This window comes from Narcine bancroftii, chromosome 6 (assembly GCF_036971445.1).
Source record: "Narcine bancroftii isolate sNarBan1 chromosome 6, sNarBan1.hap1, whole genome shotgun sequence".
In the NCBI taxonomy this organism is placed as follows: domain Eukaryota; kingdom Metazoa; phylum Chordata; class Chondrichthyes; order Torpediniformes; family Narcinidae; genus Narcine; species Narcine bancroftii.
Window position 1 is genome coordinate 96,727,518 of NC_091474.1, and position 22,896 is coordinate 96,750,413.

At 50.2% G+C, this 22,896-nt stretch overlaps 1 protein-coding gene across 1 annotated transcript in view; it reads left to right on the forward strand.

Moving 5' to 3' along the window:
* The window catches only part of LOC138736383 (tolloid-like protein 2), a 106,709-nt gene that overhangs the window by 35,205 nt on the left and 48,608 nt on the right, over positions 1 to 22,896 (forward strand). The window contains exons 3-8 of the mRNA XM_069885841.1: positions 276 to 419; positions 2,412 to 2,529; positions 5,756 to 5,934; positions 8,096 to 8,201; positions 15,693 to 15,817; positions 19,748 to 19,863. Coding sequence (XP_069741942.1) covers positions 276 to 419; positions 2,412 to 2,529; positions 5,756 to 5,934; positions 8,096 to 8,201; positions 15,693 to 15,817; positions 19,748 to 19,863 — 788 coding nt within the window. The remainder of the gene's footprint in view (positions 1 to 275; positions 420 to 2,411; positions 2,530 to 5,755; positions 5,935 to 8,095; positions 8,202 to 15,692; positions 15,818 to 19,747; positions 19,864 to 22,896) is intronic.

The window sequence follows — 22,896 nt, forward strand, 5'->3', positions numbered from 1 at the left end:
TTGAGTGTGCATGCTTGCCCGTATGTATGCTTGTATGTGTATATGTGTGTGCACGCAGGTGTGCGTATATGTGTATATGCTTGCATGCACTTGTGTATGTATTTAGGCTAGCACGTGTGTTTGTGTGCATGTGCGTGTGTGTGTGCTTGTGTATATATGTGCAGGTGTATGTGCGCGTGTGCATGGGTGGGTCTGAGTGAGCGATGTAAACTAGGCCAAAGTGTTGTTTAACAGAGAAGTTGCCTTCAATAAAGTCAATGTTCCTGCCCTTGTAGGTGGCCAGGTCACTGTGAGGCGGAGAGACAAGCGTCGGCACACAGTTGCCTCCCGGAGAAGAGTCAACCGAGCAGCAACATCGAGGAGAGAACGGATCTGGCCAGGCGGAATCATTCCCTACGTTATCGGGGGGAATTTCACTGGTCAGTGCGGGTCGAACTGGGGCATTTCTATTCTCGTGGTGAGGCAGCATCAACCTGAGGGCCATTTCAGTGTTACCATGCCAGCTGGTTGGTGTGAACGACACAGTGCAGGCTGACTTTGTACTGAGAATGTTTGAGGAGTCGTGGTTGTGGAGAAATACCTCACAGGCATTACATCTGTGTTGCATCTGCCCTCGAGGAGAGTTCAGTTCTTGTACTACCCAGGGAATATTTGAAAGCGCAGTAAAAAAGATTTAATTCTCTTCCTGATAGGTTCCCTATCTTGGTGTAACCCATACATGTGTTGGAGAACTGTTTAAGGTGGAACGGATGGTGTAGCGGTTAGTACAACGCCTTTGCAGCGCCAGTGATTAGGACCAGACTGAGGTTCCAATCCCACACTGTCTGTAAGGAGTTTGTACGTTCTCCCATTGTTTCCGTGGGTTTTCCCCAGGGGCTCTGGTTTCCACCCACCATTCGCAACATACTGATGGGGGAGGGGATGGTAGATTAATTGGCTATAAATTGGGCTGCATGGATTTGTGGGCCAAAATGGCCTGTTATCCTGCTTTAAATTTTTTAAATTTAAAAAAACTCAGCAGGTCTCACAGCATCCATAGGAAGGAATAGTAACCAATGTTTCAGGCCTGAGCCCTTTCTCAGGAATCTGTTGGAGCACCTGGGTCATGTGGGATGGATCAGATGTTACCTGTCATGTATCTGGATGAATCAGGTGTTAACCTGCCACATCCTTGGATGGACTAGGTGATACCTATCTTGTGGGATGGACCAGGTATTACCTGACATGTACCTGAATGGACCAGCGGTTACCTGTCATGTACTTGGATGGACCGGGGTGACCTGTCCTGTGGAATGGACCAGAGTTGACCTGCCATGTCATTGGATGGACAAGGTGTTACCTGCCACATCATTGGATAGACCAAGTGTTACTTACCACATCCCTGGATGGACCAGGTGTGACCTTCCACATCCCTGAATGGACCAAGTGTTACCTGGATGGACCAGGCGTTACCTACCACATCCCTGAATGGATCAGGTGTTACCTGGATGGACCAGGCATTACCTGCCACATACCTGGATGGACCAGGTGTTACCTGCCACGTACCTGGATGGACCAGGTGTTAACTACCACATCCCTGGATGGACCAGGCGTTAACTACCACATCCCTGGATGGACCAGGTGTTAACTACCACATCCCTGGATGGACCAGGTGTTACCTGGATGGACCAGGCATTACCTGCCACGTACCTGGATGGACCAAGTGTTACCTGCCATGTACTTGGATAGACATGGGTGCTGTGGAAATTTCTTGGTGGGGCAGCCATCAAGAAGTTGCTGTTTACAAGCTGCATTATCACTTGCAGTCAATTCCTGAAACTATGTGTTGGAACTGAGTGATTGGCATTGGCTAATTTGCACTCCTGGCATGAGCCTTGTGTATAAAGTGTGAGGCACACATCGGATCACGGTTCCTGCATGTCATCGCCTTCCATCTGGGGTCACATCTACTCGCAGAGTTGGGCAGTTGTCTTCCACACATCTTGCAGACAGATTCATCTATCGGGGCATAGATGGGGAAGGGGGTGGCAGGGGGTGGGGTAGATGATGGATTTAAAGAGGATCTGAGGGGAAGGAATTTATTTACATAGAGTGGTTGATGTCTGGAACTCCCTGTCAGAGGAGGTGGAATCAGATTGGTCACTTTTTCAGGAGACACTAAGGCAGTGCTTGTTAACAGTAAGGCGCAGAAGGATCCTGATCGACCTTGGCCAAATAAATGAGTGAAGTTGGGGAAGAGGTCAGCATGGCTATGATGGGCCAAAGGACCTATTGTGCTGTACAACTCTGACTGTCCAGCAGAGCTCAAAGGCAAGTCAAAGATAAAAGACAGATGTTTACAGGACTGTTGAATTTCCTGTGTGTTGTATCGGTGACCAGACTAAGTGGGCACTTTGTTTGCCATGGTTCAGGAACCCAGAAGGCAATATTTAAACGGGCCATGAGGCACTGGGAGAAGTTGACATGCGTCACATTTGTGGAGCGATCGACTGAGGATAGCTTTGTCGTCTTCACTTATCGACCCTGTGGGTAAGTGATTCAAGTGAATGGAACGTGAAGCTCAGAGCCCGAGAGGGTTAACTTCAGGCGACTTGTTTGAAGGAAGATGAATGTTCAGAAAATGGGGCATTTTAAAATTGTGTTGGCAAGAGACCAGGATGTGCATGTTCCTGTTGGAGAGAAAGGTTAGGCAGGCAAGTGTCGGATAGCTTGGATGACAAAGGAAGTTCAGGTGGGAGTTTTGGGAACTGAGGAACAAGCTAAACAAGGAAACCAGGAGGGCAAGAAAGGGTCAGGATACCACTCTGGCATTAAAGATTATTCCAAGAGATTTTATGTACCTAAAGGAAAAATAGGTAACCAGTAAAAAAATTGGGACCACTCGGGAATCAATGTGGTCAACTCTGTGTGGAGCCACAGTAGATGGCCAAGGTCCTCAACTGGAACTTCTCTGTTTTTACTGTGGAGAAGGACTGGGGAACTTGAGGCAGTCAGTGGAGATCAGTCAGTGTGACAGTTGAGGGGGTGTCGAAGATCCTGATATGCATGAGGAATGGGCAAAGTTCCTGCACCTGATCAGATATATGGGAAGCGAGAGTGGAAATGACAGGTGCACTGGCTGAGATTTATGAGTGGTCCATAGAAAATTGGCTTCATGGTTTAAAGTGGAGGGTGATAGTGGAAAGTTGTATCTCAAACTGGAGCCCTGTGACTAGTGGTAGGCCTCAGGGCTTGGTGCTGGGCCCATTGCAGTTTGTCATCGATATCAATGATTCTGATGAAAACATACAGGACATGATCAGCAAGTTTAGATGCCACTAAAATGTCTGTTAATGTAGATAATGAGGATGGTGTCAAAGATTGCAGTGAGATCTTGATTGGTTGGGCAGAGGAATGGTTAATGGAATTTTATAGCAACAAAGATGAGGTGTTACATTTAGGAGGTCGAGCGTGGATATGGCCTACTCAGTGGGTGGGAGGGATCAAGAGAGTATTGTGGAACAGAGGGATCTGGGAAGTGTTGTGGAACAGAGGGATCCGGGGAGTGTTGTAGAAGAGAGGGATCCAGGGAGTGTTGTAGAAGAGAGGGATCCAGGGAGTGTTGTAGGACAGAGGGATCTGAGGAGTGTTGTAGAAGAGAGGGATCTGGGGTGTGTTGTAGGACAGAGGGATCCAGGGAATGTTGTAGGACAGAGAGATCCGGGGAGTGTTGTAGAAGAGAGGGATCCGGGAAGTGTTGTTGAAGAGAGGGATCCAGAGAGTGTTGTAGGACAGAGGGATCCGGGGAGTGTCGTAGAACAGAGGGATCCGGGGAGTGTCGTAGAACAGAGGGATCCGGGGAGTGTTGTAGGGCAGAGGGATCCAGGGAGTGTTGTAGAAGAGAGGGATCCGGGAAGTGTTGTAGAAGAGAGGGATCCAGCGAGTGTTGTAGGACAGGGATTCGGGGAGTGTTGTAGAAGAGAGGGATCTGGGAAGTGTTGTAGGACAGAGGGATCCGGGGAGTGTTGTAGAAGAGAGGGAACCGGGGAGTGTTGTCAAAGAGAGGGATCCGGGGAGCGTTGTAGGACAGAGGGATCCGGAGAGTGTTGTAGAAGATAGGGATCCGAGGAGTGTTGTGGAGAAGTTGTAAAGACCAGGGTCCAGTGTTGGCATGGTGTCGCATGTTATGGGTGCTGGGGCGGGAAACTGCATGGGTGCTGGGTCTGGAAGCTACATGGGTTCTGGGTCTGGACGCTGCATGGGTGTGGGTGCTGGGGCTGGAAGCTACATGGGTGTGGGTGCTGGGGCTGGAAGCTACATGGGTGGGTGCTGGGGCTGGAAGCTACATGGGTGCAGGGGCTGGAAGCTACATGGGTGCGGGGGCTGGAAGCTACATGGGTGCAGGGGCTGGAAGCTACATGGGTGCGGGGGCTGGAAGCTACATGGGTACTGGGGCTGGAAGCTACATGGGTGCTGGGTCTGGACGCTGCATGGGTGTGGGTGCTGGGGCTGGAGGCTACATGGATGCTGGGGCTGGAACCTACATGGGTGCTGGGGCTGGAAGCTACATGGGTGCTGTGTCTGGATGCTGCATGGGTGTGGGTACTGGGGCTGGAAGCTACATGGGTGTGGGTGCTGGGGCTGGAAGCTACATGGGTGGGTGCTGGGGCTGGAAGCTACATGGGTGCAGGGGCTGGAAGCTACATGGGTGCGGGGGCTGGAAGCTACATGGGTGCGGGGGCTGGAAGCTACATGGGTACTGGGGCTGGAAGCTACATGGGTGCTGGGTCTGGACGCTGCATGGGTGTGGGTGCTGGGGCTGGAGGCTACATGGATGCTGGGGCTGGAACCTACATGGGTGCTGGGGCTGGAAGCTACATGGGTGCTGTGTCTGGATGCTGCATGGGTGTGGGTACTGGGGCTGGAAGCTACATGGGCATGGGTGCTGTGGCGGGAAGCTGCATGAGTGGGTGCTGGGGCAGGTAGCTACATGGGTGTGGGTGCTGGGTCTGGACGCTGCATGGGTAAGGGTGCTGGGGTTAAGATGCTGGATAGGTCGAGGCATTGGTATTAGGGGAGTGTGCCGCACAGGTGCTGGGGCTGGGAAGTCCATGCATTTGCTGCCTTCATGCCTGTGTGGGGCAGAGAGGTGGGAATCACAGGGTATGAGTCACGCTGTGTGAGGTGGGGGATGAGGGGCAGGTCGGTGGGAAGGGGTTGCTGGGTGGAGGTTGAGTCAGAGGGGGTGAGGGAGATATGTGGGAGGAGGTAGGGTTCGGAAAGGGTATGTGCGGGGTGTGAGGGTGGGTGGGGTTGGGAAGTTGTGGGGGTTGGCCTGTGAGGGTGGGTGTGGTTGGTTGGGAATGTGTGGGGGTTGGCCCCTTGAGGGGAGTGTGATGACAGTGTGAAGGAGGAGATAGGTGGTGGGAGCTGTCAGGGGGATGTGGGGGAGAAGAGCAGGGTGGGTGTGAAGGGTGGCCATTTCCAAATTTCCTAAAATGAGGACATGGTCGTCAGCTACCATATATTCAGGTTTCAACAAAAATTATATATTATAGGATTTAAACATTATTGCAAAAACAACAAATACGAACACACTGAATATATATATATATATATATATATGGTAACCTATGGCCACTTAAGGGTGTGGGGGGGAAGGTTGGGGTGTGGTGGTTATATGGAGATAGTTCGGTTAGGGGGGTGGATGTGGGCAATGTATGGTGTTGGGACAGGGTCATTCTCAAGCCTGGGTGAGTGGGGGTCTCTGTTGCAGGTGCTGCTCGTTCGTGGGCCGGCGAGGAGGGGGTCCGCAGGCCATCTCCATCGGCAAGAACTGCGACAAGTTTGGCATTGTTGTGCACGAGTTGGGTCACGTGATTGGCTTCTGGCACGAACACACCCGTCCCGATAGGGATGCCCACGTCAGCATCATCAGGGAGAACATCCAGCCCGGTGAGCTGTGGGTGGATGGGCATTGTGTGTTTAACCCCCTCCCCATCCCTCTCTGCCCCTCCCCATCCCTCTCCCTTCTCTTCCCATCTCCCCTTTCTGACACCCCTTCCCCAAACTGCCCCTCCCCCATCTGAACACCCCTCCCCTGCCTGTCCCTTCCCCGTCCACTCTTCCCCCATCTACTCCTCCCAACTCACCTGCCCCATACCCCACTCTGTGTGAAGAACTGCCCCTCACCTCCACTCCCTCACCTCAGTTACACTCTCTCATCTTGGCTCTCTGACTCCAGGAAGCTGACTGCCATAATTGACCTTGTCTGTGCCCCTCATGGTTTTATCGACCTCAATAAGATCCTCCCTCCACCTTCTACACTCTGAGGAAAACAGGCTTCAGTTTTCCAGTCTCTCATGATACCTCAACTTCTCCAATCCTGGCAACAACTTTGTCAACCTCCTCTGTACCATTTTAAACACTATAATATCCCTGCTGAAAGCTCGGTGACCAAAACTGCCCAAGTTCATGTCACGTAATAAAACAGAAATGTGATCGCCTGCCACAAGGCCAGACAAGGATTCGCCCTTAGCCTTGCCCAGCACCCCTTACAGTCAGAGAACAGCAAAATAAAGTCCCCGCAGAGTCACTGAGTGTCGATGGATTCACCTCCAGCCACACAAGACTCCAGTTCAAACCATCAGCCACCCAAGTTTGCATTCCGTCTAATTCCTCTCCCATCAATGTGCATCCTGACCATCTTCTCCTTCACCAACTACTTTGGAAGCCCTCTCTTCTCATGTAAAGCAGATGTAAAGTTCTCATCTAAATGCTCCCCATCTGGGTTGTCTTGCCAATGCACTGTTCCTTCACGATTCGTGCACCTATGGATCACTTCTGCATGCCCTGGCTGACATGTTGTGTTCGGAATTGGTTCGACAGATTCAAAGTGAATCAAGGATGGACACGTATTATCAACAAACAGTGGTCTTTATTTAGCCACGGGAATTCACAAAAGAGCACACACTCACACATACCAGCCCGGAATAATATACAAATAACTACACATCGGGTGCAAGGAAATCGCTGCTAAACATTCTGAACTCCCGATTGGGAATGAAAGGGTTAAAAACACAATGCCCCTCCACCTACAGGTACACCACACTAATGATCAATAAATTAATTACAACTAACAAGAATATCAAATTTGCCTGGTTTCCAGCATCGACCACAGCCCAGGATCTAAGCCAGGCCCATTGCAGTTTGCCCTCTGATGCCCGCGCGCGGCCGGCAACCTGGACTGCAATGCTGGTCTCGAGGTGCTTTGCTTTTTCAATGTCCATGTGACCTGTGAGGAGCAATCACGCACCAGCCTCACCTGTGGGCAGATCTAACCATTGATTGGCACCTGGGAGGCCAATCATATGTTAGCTTCACAAACAGACAGATCTTGCCCTTGATCGGCAGGCGAGGTGATGTCTGACTAGGTTCCAGCCGGAGAGGCTATATGACCCTCCACAATCCATGTTCCGACCAGGTTCCAGCTGGAAAGGCCACACGAGCCTCCACAATCCACACTACACGTGGTATTGCAACTAATTACTAGGAAACAAAGCATGACCGAGCTTCTGAAATTTCAACCGCGCTCCAAATTGAGCCAGAGGCTCCATCAAAGTGTAGGCCAGGTTGGAGGGGAGCAATTTCTCATCCAATTTATAAACCAGTTTATAAATAGGACCTAACACATTCACCCCTAAAAATTTATATTTTGTTACTTTTACCAGTAAATTTGCAGGAAAGGCAAATTTTGAAATAGTTATTTGGCAAAATTCTAATAATTTGGTCATTTCTTGCTACTTTTTAAATTTGGAAATACAGTACCAGGCCCATGCTGCCCATGGTGTAAACCCATGTGGCCAGTTAACCTACTAACCCCGTCCAGCCTAGTTTATTTAAAAGCAAAGTAGACTGGCTTACTGGGCTAATTTTCACCCCCCCCCCCACCGCCATGTCCCCCCACGTTGTGCACCTTGCCGGCAAGAACACTGGGGGAATGCGAGTCCAGGGGGAGTCAGCTTCATGAGCGAACTGTCACTTCCAACAAAGTTGCAAAGTCTGGAGTTGGGACAACCCTGCCAGTTACACCATAACACTGATTATCATGTTACAGGGCAAGAGTACAACTTCTTGAAGATGGAGCCGGAAGAAGTGAATTCTTTGGGAGAGATGTATGATTTTGGGAGCATAATGCACTACGCTAGAAATACCTTCTCCAGGTCAGTCTTTAAGGTTTACGTGGATTCCCTTCTTCTGTAAATGCCAACACATACATTTTCATTTTTAAATTTAGACATGCAGCACATTAGCACACCCTTCCGGCCCATGAGCTTGATTGCACCCATTTAACCTACAGACCCTGCTAAGGTTTGAAAGGTGGGAGAAATCCGGAGCCCCCGGAGGAAACCTACACAGACATGGAGAGAACGTACAAATTTCTTGCAGACAGCGCCGGATTCAAACCTGGGTCACTGACGATAATCGTGCCACCTGTAGGCCTACAAACCCTGCAGTGACAGATCCCACCTCCCCCACAACTGGTCCCCACACCCCAGCTTTGGGGAGAGAGACTCAAGGGAGCTGCACTGCAGGTGGTCTCTGTGTCCTCTTCAGTGAAAGCAAAGCAAGCTGGTGGGGGCAGTGCCTAATGAAGGAGGAAACCCTTGTGGCAAGAGGCATAGTGTGTGAAAACTACCGAGGGCTGGCTCATTTCAATTCACCTGAACCCTCTTCTGAGACAACACCCGTGTACAGTTACCTTCTGCTTATTTCAAGGGGTGTTCTGGGGCATGAGGCATTTCAAGGGCAGTTCATTGTGGGTAAGACATAAAAGTCTGCAGATACTGTGACTGAAATAAAAGCACAGCAGGTCCTTTATAGAGCAAAGATAAAGATACATAACTAATGTTGATATCTTGATCTCATACGTTGATGAGCTCAAGACCAAAATGATGGTTATGTATCTACCTTTGCTCTATAAAATACAGTGTCTGCTGACCTTCTGAGTATCTCCAGCATTTTCTATTTTTATTTTGCATTTCCACCATCTGTCGTGTTTTGATATTCATTAGATTGTTTCCTGGATGTTGTTGGTTGAATGGATTATTGTTTAGAGTTGATCAAAGTTCAAATTCATTGAGTAAACTGCACTCAAAGAAAGAAATGTAAGCTATACAAATTCAGATGTAATGAATAATGAGCAATGTATGTGTTTTTAAATGAGTCCCTGATTGAGTTTGTCGTTGAGGATTCTGGTGGTGGAGGGGGAGTTGCTGTTCCTGAACCTGATGGGTGCGAGTCTTGTGGCCCCTACACCTCTTTCCTGATGGCAGCAGCAAGAACAGAGAATGTGTTGGGTGGTGCGGATCCTTGATGATTCCTGCTGCTCTCCGACGGCAACGTTCCCTGTAAATGTACTCAATCAATGGTGGAGACAGTTTCGCCTGTGATGTCCTGGGTGGTGTCCACTATCTTTTTTCGTATCCCCCAATGCAGCCAATTGGCACACTTTGCTCTGTAGAAGTGTGCCAAGGTTCCTGATGTCATAACGAACTTCTGCAAACTCCTCTGATTCCCCATTGAGCGCTGAATCGTACCTCTCTGGTTTTCCCTTCCTGAGGTCAACAGTCAGCTTCTTAATGAGATTGAGTGAGAGGTTGTTATTCAGCCACGTTTTACCTCTCCCTCCTGTATGCAGACTCATCACCCCCTTTTATACAGCCAACTACCGTGGTATCGTCAGCAAATTTTATAGATAGCGTTGTTGTTGTCCTTTGTCACACAGTCAGAGGTGTTAAGTGAGTAGAGCAGGGGGCTAAGAACACAGCCCTGTGGTGCTCCGGTGCTGATGGAGACTGTGGAGGAGATGCTTTTGCCAATCCAAACTGACTGGGGTCTGGAGGTGAGGAAATCCAGGATCTAATTGCACATTGGGGTACTGAGGCCCAGATCTTGGACTTTACGGATTAGTTTTGAGGGGATGTTGGCGTTGAATCCTGAACTGTGGTCCATAAAGAGCATCCTGCTGTCTGCATCTTTGCTGTCCAGGTGAGGTGGCATCTACCTGTGCTACAGTAGTGGTGGATCCATGTCGCTGCTCCAGGAAGGGGCTTATGTCCTTCAACACCAGACTCTCTAAACATTTCATGACTTATCAAAATTAATTAATAAAGCAGATGTTTTAGGATGGGATTGCCCAGCCAAGACAGAGCGGAAGAGGGCTTCTCAATCCTGGACATTTGCGGGGGTGCACAGGCTGCACCTGGAAATTTTTCATTGTGGGGGGTGGGAGAATGCACAGCAAAGTGACGCGGAGGCCTTGATTACATCAGCCACGACCTGACTGAATGACAGAACACATTCAAAGTGCCGAATGGCCACTCCCATTGCCACTCAGACTTGCTGTGTGCTTCTGGCATTCCCTCTTCCCTTGGCGGTAACTGGACATTGGCCACCCGGATAAAGAGTGAGGGAGATCGAGGAATGGGGGCAGATCAGGGGCAGGTGGTCTGCAGATGCTGGGGTCGAGTGCAATACACAGACATGCTGGAAAAACTCAACAGGTTATGCCACGTCCACAGGAAGTAAAGGGTAATCGACCCTAACTTTCCTGTTGAATTCTTTGGCTTGGCTTCGCGGACGAAGATTTATGGAGGGGGTAAAAAGTCCACGTCAGCTGCAGGCTCGTTTGTGGCTGACCAGTCCGATGCGGGACAGGCAGACACGATTGCAGCGGTTGCAAGGGAAAATTGGTTGGTTGGGGTTGGGTGTTGGGTTTTTCCTCCTTTGCCTTTTGTCAGTGAGGTGGGCTCTGCGGTCTTCTTCAAAGGAGGCTGCTGCCCGCCAAACTGTGAGGCGCCAAGATGCACGGTTTGAGGCGTTATCAGCCCACTGGCGGTGGTCAATGTGGCAGGCACCAAGAGATTTCTTTAGGCAGTCCTTGTACCTTTTCTTTGGTGCACCTCTGTCACGGTGGCCAGTGGAGAGCTCGCCATATAATACGATCTTGGGAAGGCGATGGTCCTCCATTCTGGAGACGTGACCCATCCAGCGCAGCTGGATCTTCAGCAGCGTGGACTCGATGCTGTCGACCTCTGCCATCTCGAGTACCTCGACGTTAGGGGTGTGAGCGCTCCAATGGATGTTGAGGATGGAGCGGAGACAATGCTGGTGGAAGCGTTCTAGGAGCCGTAGGTGGTGCCGGTAGAGGACCCATGATTCGGAGCCGAACAGGAGTGTGGGTATGACAACGGCTCTGTATACGCTTATCTTTGTGAGGTTTTTCAGTTGGTTGTTTTTCCAGACTCTTTTGTGTAGTCTTCCAAAGGCGCTATTTGCCTTGGCGAGTCTGTTGTCTATCTCATTGTCGATCCTTGCATCTGATGAAATGGTGCAGCCGAGATAGGTAAACTGGTTGACCGTTTTGAGTTTTGTGTGCCCGATGGAGATGTGGGGGGGCTGGTAGTCATGGTGGGGAGCTGGCTGATGGAGGACCTCAGTTTTCTTCAGGCTGACTTCCAGGCCAAACATTTTGGCAGTTTCCGCAAAGCAGGACGTCAAGCGCTGAAGAGCTGGCTCTGAATGGGCAACTAAAGCGGCATCATCTGCAAAGAGTAGTTCACGGACAAGTTTCTCTTGTGTCTTGGTGTGAGCTTGCAGGCGCCTCAGATTGAAGAGACTGCCATCCGTGCGGTACCGGATGTAAACAGCGTCTTCATTGTTGGGGTCTTTCATGGCTTGGTTCAGCATCATGCTGAAGAAGATTGAAAAGAGGGTTGGTGCGAGAACACAGCCTTGCTTCACGCCATTGTTAATGGAGAAGGGTTCAGAGAGCTCATTGCTGTATCTGACCCGACCTTGTTGGTTTTCATGCAGTTGGATAATCATGTTGAGGAACTTTGGGGGACATCCGATGCGCTCTAGTATTTGCCAAAGCCCTTTCCTGCTCACGGTGTCGAAGGCTTTGGTGAGGTCAACAAAGGTGATGTAGAGTCCTTTGTTTTGTTCTCTGCACTTTTCTTGGAGCTGTCTGAGGGCAAAGACCATGTCAGTGGTTCCTCTGTTTGCGCGAAAGCCGCACTGTGATTCTGGGAGAATATTCTCGGCGACACTAGGTATTATTCTATTTAGTAGAATCCTAGCGAAGATTTTGCCTGCAATGGAGAGCAACGTGATTCCCCTGTAGTTTGAGCAGTCTGATTTCTCGCCTTTGTTTTTGTACAGGGTGATGATGGTGGCATCACGAAGATCCTGAGGCAGTTTACCTTGGTCCCAACAAAGCTTGAAAAACTCATGCAGTTTGGCATGCAGAGTTTTGCCGCCAGCCTTCCAGACTTCTGGGGGGATTCCATCCATACCTGCTGCTTTGCCACTTTTCAGTTGTTCGATTGCCTTATATGTCTCATCCAGGGTGGGAACCTCATCCAGCTCTAGCCTTAGGGGCTGTTGAGGGAGCTGGAGCATGGCGGAATCTTGGACTGAGCGGTTGGTACTGAAAAGAGATTGGAAGTGTTCTGACCATCGGTTGAGGATGGAGATCTTGTCGCTGAGGAGGACTTTGCCGTCTGAGCTGCGCAGCGGGCTTTGGACTTGGGGTGAGGGGCCGTACACAGCCTTTAGAGCCTCGTAGAAACCCCTGAAGTCGCCAATGTCCGCGCTGAGCTGTGTTCGTTTGGCGAGGCTAGTCCACCACTCATTTTGGATCTCCCGGAGTTTGCGCTGAAGATGGCTGCATGCGCGACGGAAGGCTTGTTTTTTCTCTGGACAGGACGGCTTTGTAAGGTGAGCCTGGTGGGCAGCTCGCTTCTTTGCCAGCAGCTCCTGGATTTCCTGGCTGTTTTCGTCAAACCAGTCCTTGTTTTTCCTGGAGGAGAAGCCCAGTACCTCTTCAGTGGATTGCAGTATGGTAGTCTTCAACTGATCCCAGAGGGTTTCAGGGGACGGGTCCGGGAGGCGGGTTGCAACGTCGAGCTTTGCTTTGAGGTTTGCCTGGAAGTTTCCTCTCGCTTCGTCTGACTGCAGTTTTCCAACATTGAACCTCTTTCTGGGGGCTTTATTGTTCCTGGGCTTTGGCTTGAAGTGAAGGTTGAGCTTGCAGCGAACCAGCCGGTGGTCAGTGTGGCATTCCGCGCTAGGCATGACCCTGGTGTGGAGCACATCTTGTTTGTCACTTTCTCGCACCAGGATGTAGTCCAGGAGGTGCCAGTGTTTGGATCGGGGATGCATCCAGGTGGTCTTAAGGCTGTCCCTCTGCTGAAGAAGGGTGTTTGTAATGACAAGCCGCTGTTCTGCGCAGAGCTCCAACAGGAGGCGCCCATTGTCGTTGCACTTGCCGACGCCATGCTTGCCCAGGATTCCTGGCCAGGTTTCTGAGTCTTTGCCGACACGAGCGTTGAAGTCGCCCAGGATGACAACCTTGTCGGCTGTAGGGGTACGTTGGATGAGGTTGCGCAGGTCGGTGTAGAACTTGTTCTTTTCTGCTGGTTCCGCCTGGAGGGTTGGAGCATAGACACTGATGAGGGTGATGTGACGCTTGTTTTGAAGTGGGAGTCGCATGGACATGATTCGGTCCGAGAGGCCTGTCGGAAGGTTTTCGAGTTTGGAGGCAATGAAGCTCTTGACCATGAAGCCTACACCAGATAGGCGTCGTTCATCCGAAGGCTTGCCAGACCAGTAGAGTGTGTAGCCCGCGCCGCGTTCTTGGAGGCTGCCTACATCTGCCAGGCGGACTTCACTGAGAGCGGCTATGTCGATGTCAAGTCTGAGGAGTTCATGTGCAATGAGGGCAGACCGACGTTCAGGTCGTTGGCTGTCAGTCTTGTCTAGCATGGTTCTGATGTTCCAGCATGCTAGCTTGAGTTTGTGAGCATCTTTTGAGGGGGAGGACGTGGAGGGGGAGGACGTGGAGGGGGAGGACGTGGACCTGTCCTCGGGCCTGCGCAAAGGAGCTTTTAGGTGGAGTGCAGTGCGCGCAGTACTGGCCCCACCCTTTACACCCATGGTTCGTGTGCCGTGGCCAAGCAAGCTGGGACGTGGCAGCGAGGTCCTTGGGTCGTAGGTTTTATATCGGAGTGGCCTTCTCCTATGCAGGTTTCTTACCCGGGCTGGAGGGGCCTGCCTCCCCTCCTAGGTCGGTCCATACTGCCCGGACCGGGGCCGAGGCCGCCGCAGTTCACCCTGTGCCTGGACTGGGGCCACCGCCTCCCACTCCCTGCCCGGACAGGGGCCTCCGCCTGCCTCACTCGACCGAGGCCGGGGCCGCCGTCTCCCCCTTGCTCCTGCCCGTATCGGGGCCGCCGCCGTCTACCCTTCGCCCGGACCGGGGCCGGGGCCGCTGCTGCTCTCCCTGTGCCCGGACTGGGGCCGCCGTCTCCCCCTTGCTCCTGCCCGTATCGGGGCCGCCGCCGTCTACCCTTCGCCCGGACCGGGGCCGCTGCTGCTCTCCCTGTGCCCGGACTGGGCCCCGATCCGGGCAGGAGCAAGGGGGAGACGGCGGCCTGTTGAATTACTTTAATTATTTCCAAGGTGGAATTAGTAATGCTAACATCAAGATGTTCCCTCCAACGCTGAGCTCTTATTTTCCACAATGATCCAATGTGGCACCTTCTCAAAGCCTCTCGAAATCCGTTTCCGTCTGACCACCTATTTCCCTGAGGCCCTGCGCACGCCACTTCGTCAAGAGCAGGTCAGTCCTGCAAGTGTAACGCACCTTGTAGGACTGCTGCCTGCGACCTGGGTTCAGTCCTGACCTCGGGCACTGTCCGTGGAGTTTTCATATTCTCCCACATCCTGAAGACATTTAAATTTAAATATTTACATTTTATTTTACTTACATTACAGTGGAAGCCCGTGCCGCCCAATTATACACAAATTAACTTCGAACCCCAAACATTTTGAAGGGTGGGAGGAAACCGGAGCACCCAGGGGAAAGGTCATGGGGAGAACAAACAAACTCCTTACAGACAGTGTGGGATTCTAACCCGGGTCTTTGATGTGGTAATAGAGTCACTCTAACCATGCAGCCCAGGTTGAGGTGGGGCACCGTAAAAATGCCCATGGTGAGCCACAGTGTACTTTATATTGTAAAGATATAAGCAATGTTTTGGGCTTGAGCAAGGTCCTTGATGATTTTCATTTGACCTTTTCACCTTTCACCCTTGACCCCTGCCTTCTAGTTCTTGTCTCACCCAACCTCGTTACCCCTCATAATTTTGTATACCTCTATCAAAACAAATCTTCCCTCAATATCTTGATGAAAGGCACAAGCCTGAAACGTTGGTTCTGTACCTTTATCTTTACTATGGAAAGAACGCTGTTTCACCTGCTGAGTTTCTCCAGCATTGTGTTTTTACTTCGAACACAGCATCTGCAGACTTTGATGTTTTAGGAGTGGTGGAAATGAGTGGCTGGTGGTCAGCACAGGCTCGATGGGTCAAAGGGTCTGTTTGCGTGCTGCTTGGCTCTGACTGTGGAAGTGTGAACGTCAAAGTTCTTCTTGTAACTCCCAGAAAATGTAATTTTGTTTGTCAGCCTGATGCAGTGTGTTCATGATACCTGCCTGAGTTAATCAGAGTGAGGCCATTCAGCAATCGTATCAAAGATGTGCTGTTCCAGGCGCTTGCCTCGCTACCAATGAACAAATCATTTGAATCCTGGGGCCTGCCGTCACCTCACTGCTAACGTTGCCATGTTCATGTGTCTTTATTCCCAAGGGGCGTATTCCTGGATACTATCCTTCCTCAGAGAGATGACCTTGGCATGAGACCAACTATTGGGCAGAGGGTAAAACTGAGCCAAGGAGACATCAGGCAAGCGAGGAAACTATACCGATGCCCAGGTAACTCCCCAAACATCTGACTTCTGGGAGAGTTTATTGGCATATCGTTCAGATGCTCTGAAATTCCTACTTTCAGCCGCCACACAGCTATGTAAGAGGCACGAACTGCCACAGTGTCAATTAAATGTCCACAAGGTGCCGAGACAGAAAGAGAGAACAAATATAAAAGGATGGCTAAGTAAATGTTTGCACGATTCCAGGTATAAAACCTTAGGGTCCTGTGACCAGCCGATGTGTCTTCATGAAGAGGGGGGGTGATTCCGGTCAATGGAGCTATTTGGTGTGCTAGGATCAACATAAACCAAGGGGTCCAGACTAACAGGGTCACGCAGAGAGGACTTACAGACATGGGAACGAGGAGCATCTTGGCCCCTCCAGGTAGCCCATGCCTCAATCATCTCAGTGTAACTTCCGCCACTGTCTTCCTCTCCATCCAATGGAACCTTTCATCTCTTTACTGATTAAAATCTCCCTCTACCCATCAAACCAGGCCTCCTGGTCTGTGCTGGCCTATTATTCTTCCCAGTACCACTGACCAGCACCCAGTCCATAGCCCTCCATTCCTCTCCCAACCATGAACCTGTCTATATTTTTCTTAAATGTGAAAATTGAGCCCACATTCACCCCTTCAGCTGGCAGCTCATTCCTCACTCCCTGTGTGAAGAAGATCACCCTCGTTCACCTTAAACATTTCATCTTTCACCCTTGACCCTAGTCTCACCTAACCTCGCAACAATCCAAACCTTCTCAACATCACACCCATATACCTCCATTTTTCTTCCATCTATGTGCTGTCTCAGAATCAATTTATTGTCGTCAGCATGTCACAAAATAATTTTACGGCAGCATTGCAGGAGCAAATATTGCGATGAATTACATTTTTTTAAAAACTAATCAGTGCAAAAGGAAGAGAAAGCGAGGTCGTGTCTGTGGTTTATGGTCCATTCAGAAATCTGATGGCGAAGGGGCAGAAGCTTTTTCTGTACCATTGGCTGTTTATCTTCAGGCTCCTGTACCACCTTCCCGATGGTAGCAGTGAGAAGAGGGCACTGCCTGGGTGGCAATAGAGGCACTGCCTCTTTCAGATGTCCTCAATGGAGTGAAGACTAATGCCCATAAAGACACTGGCTGAGTTCACAACTCCGTCCAGTACCTCTGTACCATTTACAACCTGTCAGAAAGCTTTCTATTGTGCACCTGTAGAAATTTGCAAGTCTTTTGTCTCCTCAAATCCCTTGTGAAATATAGCCACTGGCAGGCATTCGTCATGATTGCATTAACATGGAGGCCATGTGCAGATATTGGGAGTGATGACCCTGGGGGCTGCTGCCCAGCCATCCACAAGAGAAACTGTTCAGGGCACCGGATTAAATCCCTGTGCATTGTGGGTGGGCTGAGAGGGAGCCCAAGGACTGTTCATTCCTGCTTGTCTTTCTGGTGCTGGTGCCAATGGCAGCTGTGCCCGAGATCTGATCGCAACTACAGTGAAACCTTGCTAGAATGCGATTCGTTAATCCGCGGATTAATCTGTGGACCCCAAACTGCTAAGGGGCGGGCTGATGACAATTAGCTAGTGATCAAATTCCCTGTGCCTGACAGCCCCCCTCCCCGCTGCCCCTGCCCCCCAGCGTGGGACATCGGGGCTGGGGTGGCAGGCACAGGACTTCGGGGCAGGGTGACCGGCATGGGACGTTGGGGCAAGGATGGCTGGCATAAGACGTCAGGGCCGGGGCACCTGGCGCAGGAAGCCCCGGCCCTGACATCCCTCCCCGCGCCAGCAGCCCCTGCCCCAATATCCCGCGCCGGCAGCCCCGCACTGATACATATGCATCTGTTCCGCGGTATGAAATCTTGGACCCCAACTACCGCAGTTTACTGTATTTGGGTGAGCAGAGGCAGCACCCTGGTGGAGAAGCTCGGTATCTCCGAGGCAGCCTCTCACCTTGCAGTTGGAAGAAAGCCATCTGCCTTCTGCCACACAGCAGCTTCTGAGCCCAGCTGCTGATGGGTTGGTAATAACCCAGTGCACAGGCTGTGTCAGCCTCCATCTCCGCGTGCTGCTCTCCTTCACTGCTTCTGCCAGCAACCCATGAAGTAGAAAGAAAACAACCTGCTGGGAGCTCTTGGAACCTTTCCCCCTCGTTAAGTTGCCTTAATTATTGCAGCATTCTCAGGAAGCTCTTGCAAGAGGGGCTGATCAAAGCGGAGCCCACTTTCCTCTCCAGCTGAGAGTGGTGTGGACAGTTGTGCATGTGGCTTCCTGTTGGAGCATCAAAGCACAGCCCACTGTGCTGAACCATGAGACAGCTCGTGTATCCCGCAGCAGGGGAGCTCCTTGATGCAGCCAGAGGAGAGAATCCCTCAGGGAACATAAGAATGGGAGCAGGAGTAGGCCACCCGGCCCATCGAGCCTGTGCTGCCATTCATATCTGGTCTGATGACCGGCTTGTCTCCACCGACCTGCCTTTTTCCATTATCCCTTAATTCCCCTACTAAGTGAACATCTATCCAACCTTGTCTAAAATATATTTACTGAGGTCGCCTCCACTGCTTCAATGGGCAGCGAATTTCACAGGTTCCCCACCCTCTGGGAAAAGCAGTTCCTCCTCATCTACTCCCCTGGATCTTGAGGCTATGCACCCTAGTTCTGTTCTCCCCCACCAATGGGAACAACTTCCCGACCTCTATCTTATCTATGGCTTTAATAATTTTACATGGTCCCCTCTCATTCTTCCACAGTCCTAGATGACTCGATCTCTCCTCATGGAAGTTCACGCCTTGAGCTTCCTGAAAAGTGTTGAGGACTTTCCTCCTGCTTCTCCCCAGTGACAAGACTTGGACTTTGTTGTTTCGCTTCATTCCAGGGGTCCAAGACCATAGGTGTCTCAAGGTTTCCGCGCAGGTTGATAGGGTTATTAAGAAGGCGTGAGGTGTGTTGGCCATTGTTAGTCAGGAGCTGTGAGGTAATATTGCAGCTGTATAAAACCCTGGTTAAACCAAACTTGGCATATTGTGTTGGCTAGTCGCCTCATTACAGGAAGGATGTAGATGGTTTGGAGAGGGTGCAGAAGAGATCCAGAAGAGTTGCTTGGATTGGAGAGCATGTCATATGTTGATAGAGCTTGGGCTTTTTTCTGGAGAAATGAAGGTTGAGAGGTATATAAAATTATGAGGGGCTTAGATAGGGTGGTCCTTTTACCTGGGGAAAATACCAGAGCACTTCTGTTTAAGGTGAGTGGAGGAACGTTTAGAGAGGATGTCAGAGGTAACGGAGAATAGTGGGTACCTGGAAGGCATTGCTGGAGATGGTGTGGAGGTTGGGGATGGTGTGGAGGCTGGTACAATAGGGACATTTAAAAGTCTCTTAGGCACATGAGTGTAAGAACAATAGAGGGTAAATGGTGTGAGGGAGGGAAGGGTTAGATTTTGGGAGGGTGGGATGCCCACTACTTTGTGTTACGCTGAGCGTTGCTGTACTCTGTCAGAGGAGCCTGCCAGCATGGGTCCCAGGTAGAGATGGATGGTGAGAGCATCTCCCACTATACTGAATCACTGCTCATTCCTGCCCAGAGAGGTCTCCCTGAATTTCAGGCGTGACTGGATATACTCGTGAGACTGCAGGAGCTGGGGTCTGGAGCAAAGAGTCGTCCGCTGGCGCCAAAGAATGGTCAACTTGTTGGCCAGAGCCCTCCTTCAGGGCTGGGAGAGGGGAAGGTGGTGGAGGGCTGGGGAGGAGAGAGTGGGGGAGGTTATGGAGGGGAGGGTGGGGGATGGGGAAGGTGGGGAGGGGTGGGGGGAGATAGGGAGGAGTGCAAGGAGGGGAGGGGAGTGGGGAAGGGAGGGAGGGAGAGGGGATAGTGGGGAGGGGAGGGGAGAGTGTGGAGGAGAGGGGAGAGTGGATTACACAGTGTTCCATAATTTGTTTTTCAGCCTGTGGTGAAAGCTTGCAGGATTCTTTTGGGAATTTCTCAACACCAGGATTTCCAACCCGCTCCCCATCCTACTCCCACTGTGTATGGAGACTGTCAGTGACCCCAGGAGAGAAGGTGAGGCCAGGCCAGCACTGGGCTGGGGTCAGGTGTGTCTCTGCTGCCATTCCACGTGTCGTGGCAGGTATGCGTGTGGACGTACTGGAGCTGGGAGCACTTGCCCAGCAGCCCATAGACTACACAATGCCTCCTGAAATGGAGCTGCATGATGTTCACCGAATCGGATGGGCTACAACCGCGTCCCTCCATCGACAATAGTCAAGTGCGTGTGTCATGAGGTTAGAAACAGTGCAGAGCTGATTTGTCGGGATTGGGGAGCTTCAGTAAAGGGAGAGGTTGGATAGACTGGGTCTTCATGCTCTGGAGTCAAGGAGACCTTATATGATTTGAATCTTTTTTAGAGACGGAACACGGTAACGGGACCTTCTGGCCCAAGATCCCACACTGTCCTAATACATCAATGTGACCATACTAACCCTGTATATCTTTAGAACAAGGAAAAAAAACTGAAGCAAACTGCACAGGTCATAGGGAGAACCTACAAACCCCTTATAGACAGTGGGGGATTCGAACCTGGGCCACTGGCACTGTAATATTGTCGTGCTAACTGTGCCCCCCCTACACACTGACCATCTAAGATCTTGAGAAGCATGGATAAAGTCTTTATCCCAGTCAGATGATTCTAGAACAAGAGGACACAGGTTTAAGGTGAGAAGGGAGAGATTTAAGAGGGACCCAAGGGTTGCCATTTTCACTCCGAGAATGAGGAATCAGCTACCAGAGGAAGCTTTGAGTGTGGGAACAATTACCGTGGGGTCAGACTGATAGATAAGAAGAGTTGGAATGCCAACCTAGTTAGCATGACAGAGTTGGGCTTTTATGACACACCTCCTCGTGCATTGCCGTGTCATCCTTCCTCTTTAGTAATCAGTCTGCTAGTTCCTTTTGTGATGTTAACATGAAATACTGTCTTCCCTGAATATCTGGCTCACTTTACTGTCCATTTCCTTCCCCCTGCCTCTGCACCAACCATTCAATGGAAAGCCATATTTTAGGTTTAATTGTTGCCTTCCCATTATAGAGAATAGAACATTCCAGCACAGTACAGGTCCTTTGGCCCACAGTGATGTGCTGACCTATGTAAACCAGCTCCACAACAATATAAGCTTCCCCTACCTCACACCCATGTGCCTGTCTCAGAGTCTCTTGAATATCCCTCGTGTACCAACCTTCTTCACCACCCCCAGCAATGCATTCCACTCTCAGTGTTTATAAAAAAAAAACATTACTCTCACATCTCCCCCAAACTTTCCTCCATTCACGCTAAACAGATGTCCTCAGATATTTGCTGTTGTTTCCCTAGGGAGAAGGTGCTGGCTGTCCACTCTATCGAAGCCCATCATAATCTTCTACACCTCTATGGAGTCCTTCGTTGCGCCATAAAGAAAAGCCAATCTTGCTTCATATGACATGACCTCTAATCCAGGCAACATCCTGCTAAATCTCTTCTGAACCCTCTCCAAAGCATCTACATCTTTCCCACAATGAGGTGACCAGAACTGAACACAATATTCCAAGTGTGATCTAAGCAAAATTTTATGGAGCTGCTATATCGTCTCTCAGCTCTTGAGCTCAAGGGTCTCTTTATTCCGCACAGCCCCTTGTGTGGATGCAGATCCACCTTGTTGCACTATCTGGACACAAGCTGCCGGTGGTGTGTTACACGCCTGCAGGGGAACTCCCTGTGCCCCCAGCCAATTCATTCAATTGACATGAGATATTGCTGCACTCAAATTCTTCCCATGGAGCTGAATGGGGCACTTTCAAAAATCTACCCCTGTCCTTATCTTCCTCAAAATAAAGTGTAGATGGTTATGCTTGTTCTTTCAAGAAGAACGACTTTACGTGGGTTTATCAGTTATCAGCTTTATTTTCCTTGAGCTGCTTCAGCCACCTTCCCTTCATATGTCACTTCCTGTTTCCACCCAACTGTGCACAATGCATGCTGGGAAATATAGTTCTTATTTACACATTTTTTTTCCCTTTAAAAAACATTCTGTTGTCCAACTCTTTCCACTAGTTGCATCAAGAAGTTGGTCAAGTTCATTCAGAGCATCTGCAACATTCAGCTGAAGTTCAGAAATCCGTGGAAGGGTTCCTGTTGCAGTTCCTCAACATTACAACATCACTTCAGAGGGACTGCTTATGTTGGCAAAATTCATGTCTTCCTCACGTAAAATATGATTTCCTCGCGCATCGTCTAGTTCCATCAAAAACCCCCTATTCTGCTGTGAAAGATCAGACATTTGCACTTTGCATCTCTGATTCTCCCTGCTGAATAATGAAGCATTTTTGTAAATGGCGAATTTCCTTCATGGTTTTTTCTAATTTAGCTGAGAGGTTTGCCGCAGACTTCTGCACATGTTCATATTCTTCACGCTGGCGTTTCAGAAGCAGAACTTTCATCTCCACTTCTTTCACAATCTCATCCAAATATTTATTCACTCTCTTATTTTCTTATTTTGGGCTTCGACATATCCATTATACAACTGAGCTTCATTGTTTGCTGCAGTTTCTGTTCAGCCAGTTCCAGACCTTCCTGTAACTGTTTTGTCTTCTAGCTGGCATAAGAAGGCATCATTATTTGCCAACTTATTTTCCAGTTGTTGCTTTGAGAAGCTCCTGGTCTCTGCTTATCTGTTTTCATTGCATGCACTGTTGTGTCCATCCTCAATTTGTGCTCGTGTGGTCTCTGCTCCCTACACATATTCACAGCCTTTTCCAGAGTCAAATCTTTTTCACGCAAATCTTTCTCTAAGTCCATTATCTGGGATTTCGCGAACTATTTTTGTCTTTAATGAGGGAATTTTTCTAATCCCCAAGTTCATAGTGTGTTAAGCTTGGCTAATAGACGATAGGTGCAGGAGTAGCCCATTCAGCCCTTCAAGCCAGCACCGCCATTCACTGTGATCATGGCTGATCATCCCCAATCAGTTCCCTGTACCTGCCTTCTCCCCATATCCTTCAACTCCGCTATCGTTAAGAGCTCTAGCTAACTCTTTCTTGAAAGCATCCAGAGAATTGGCCTCC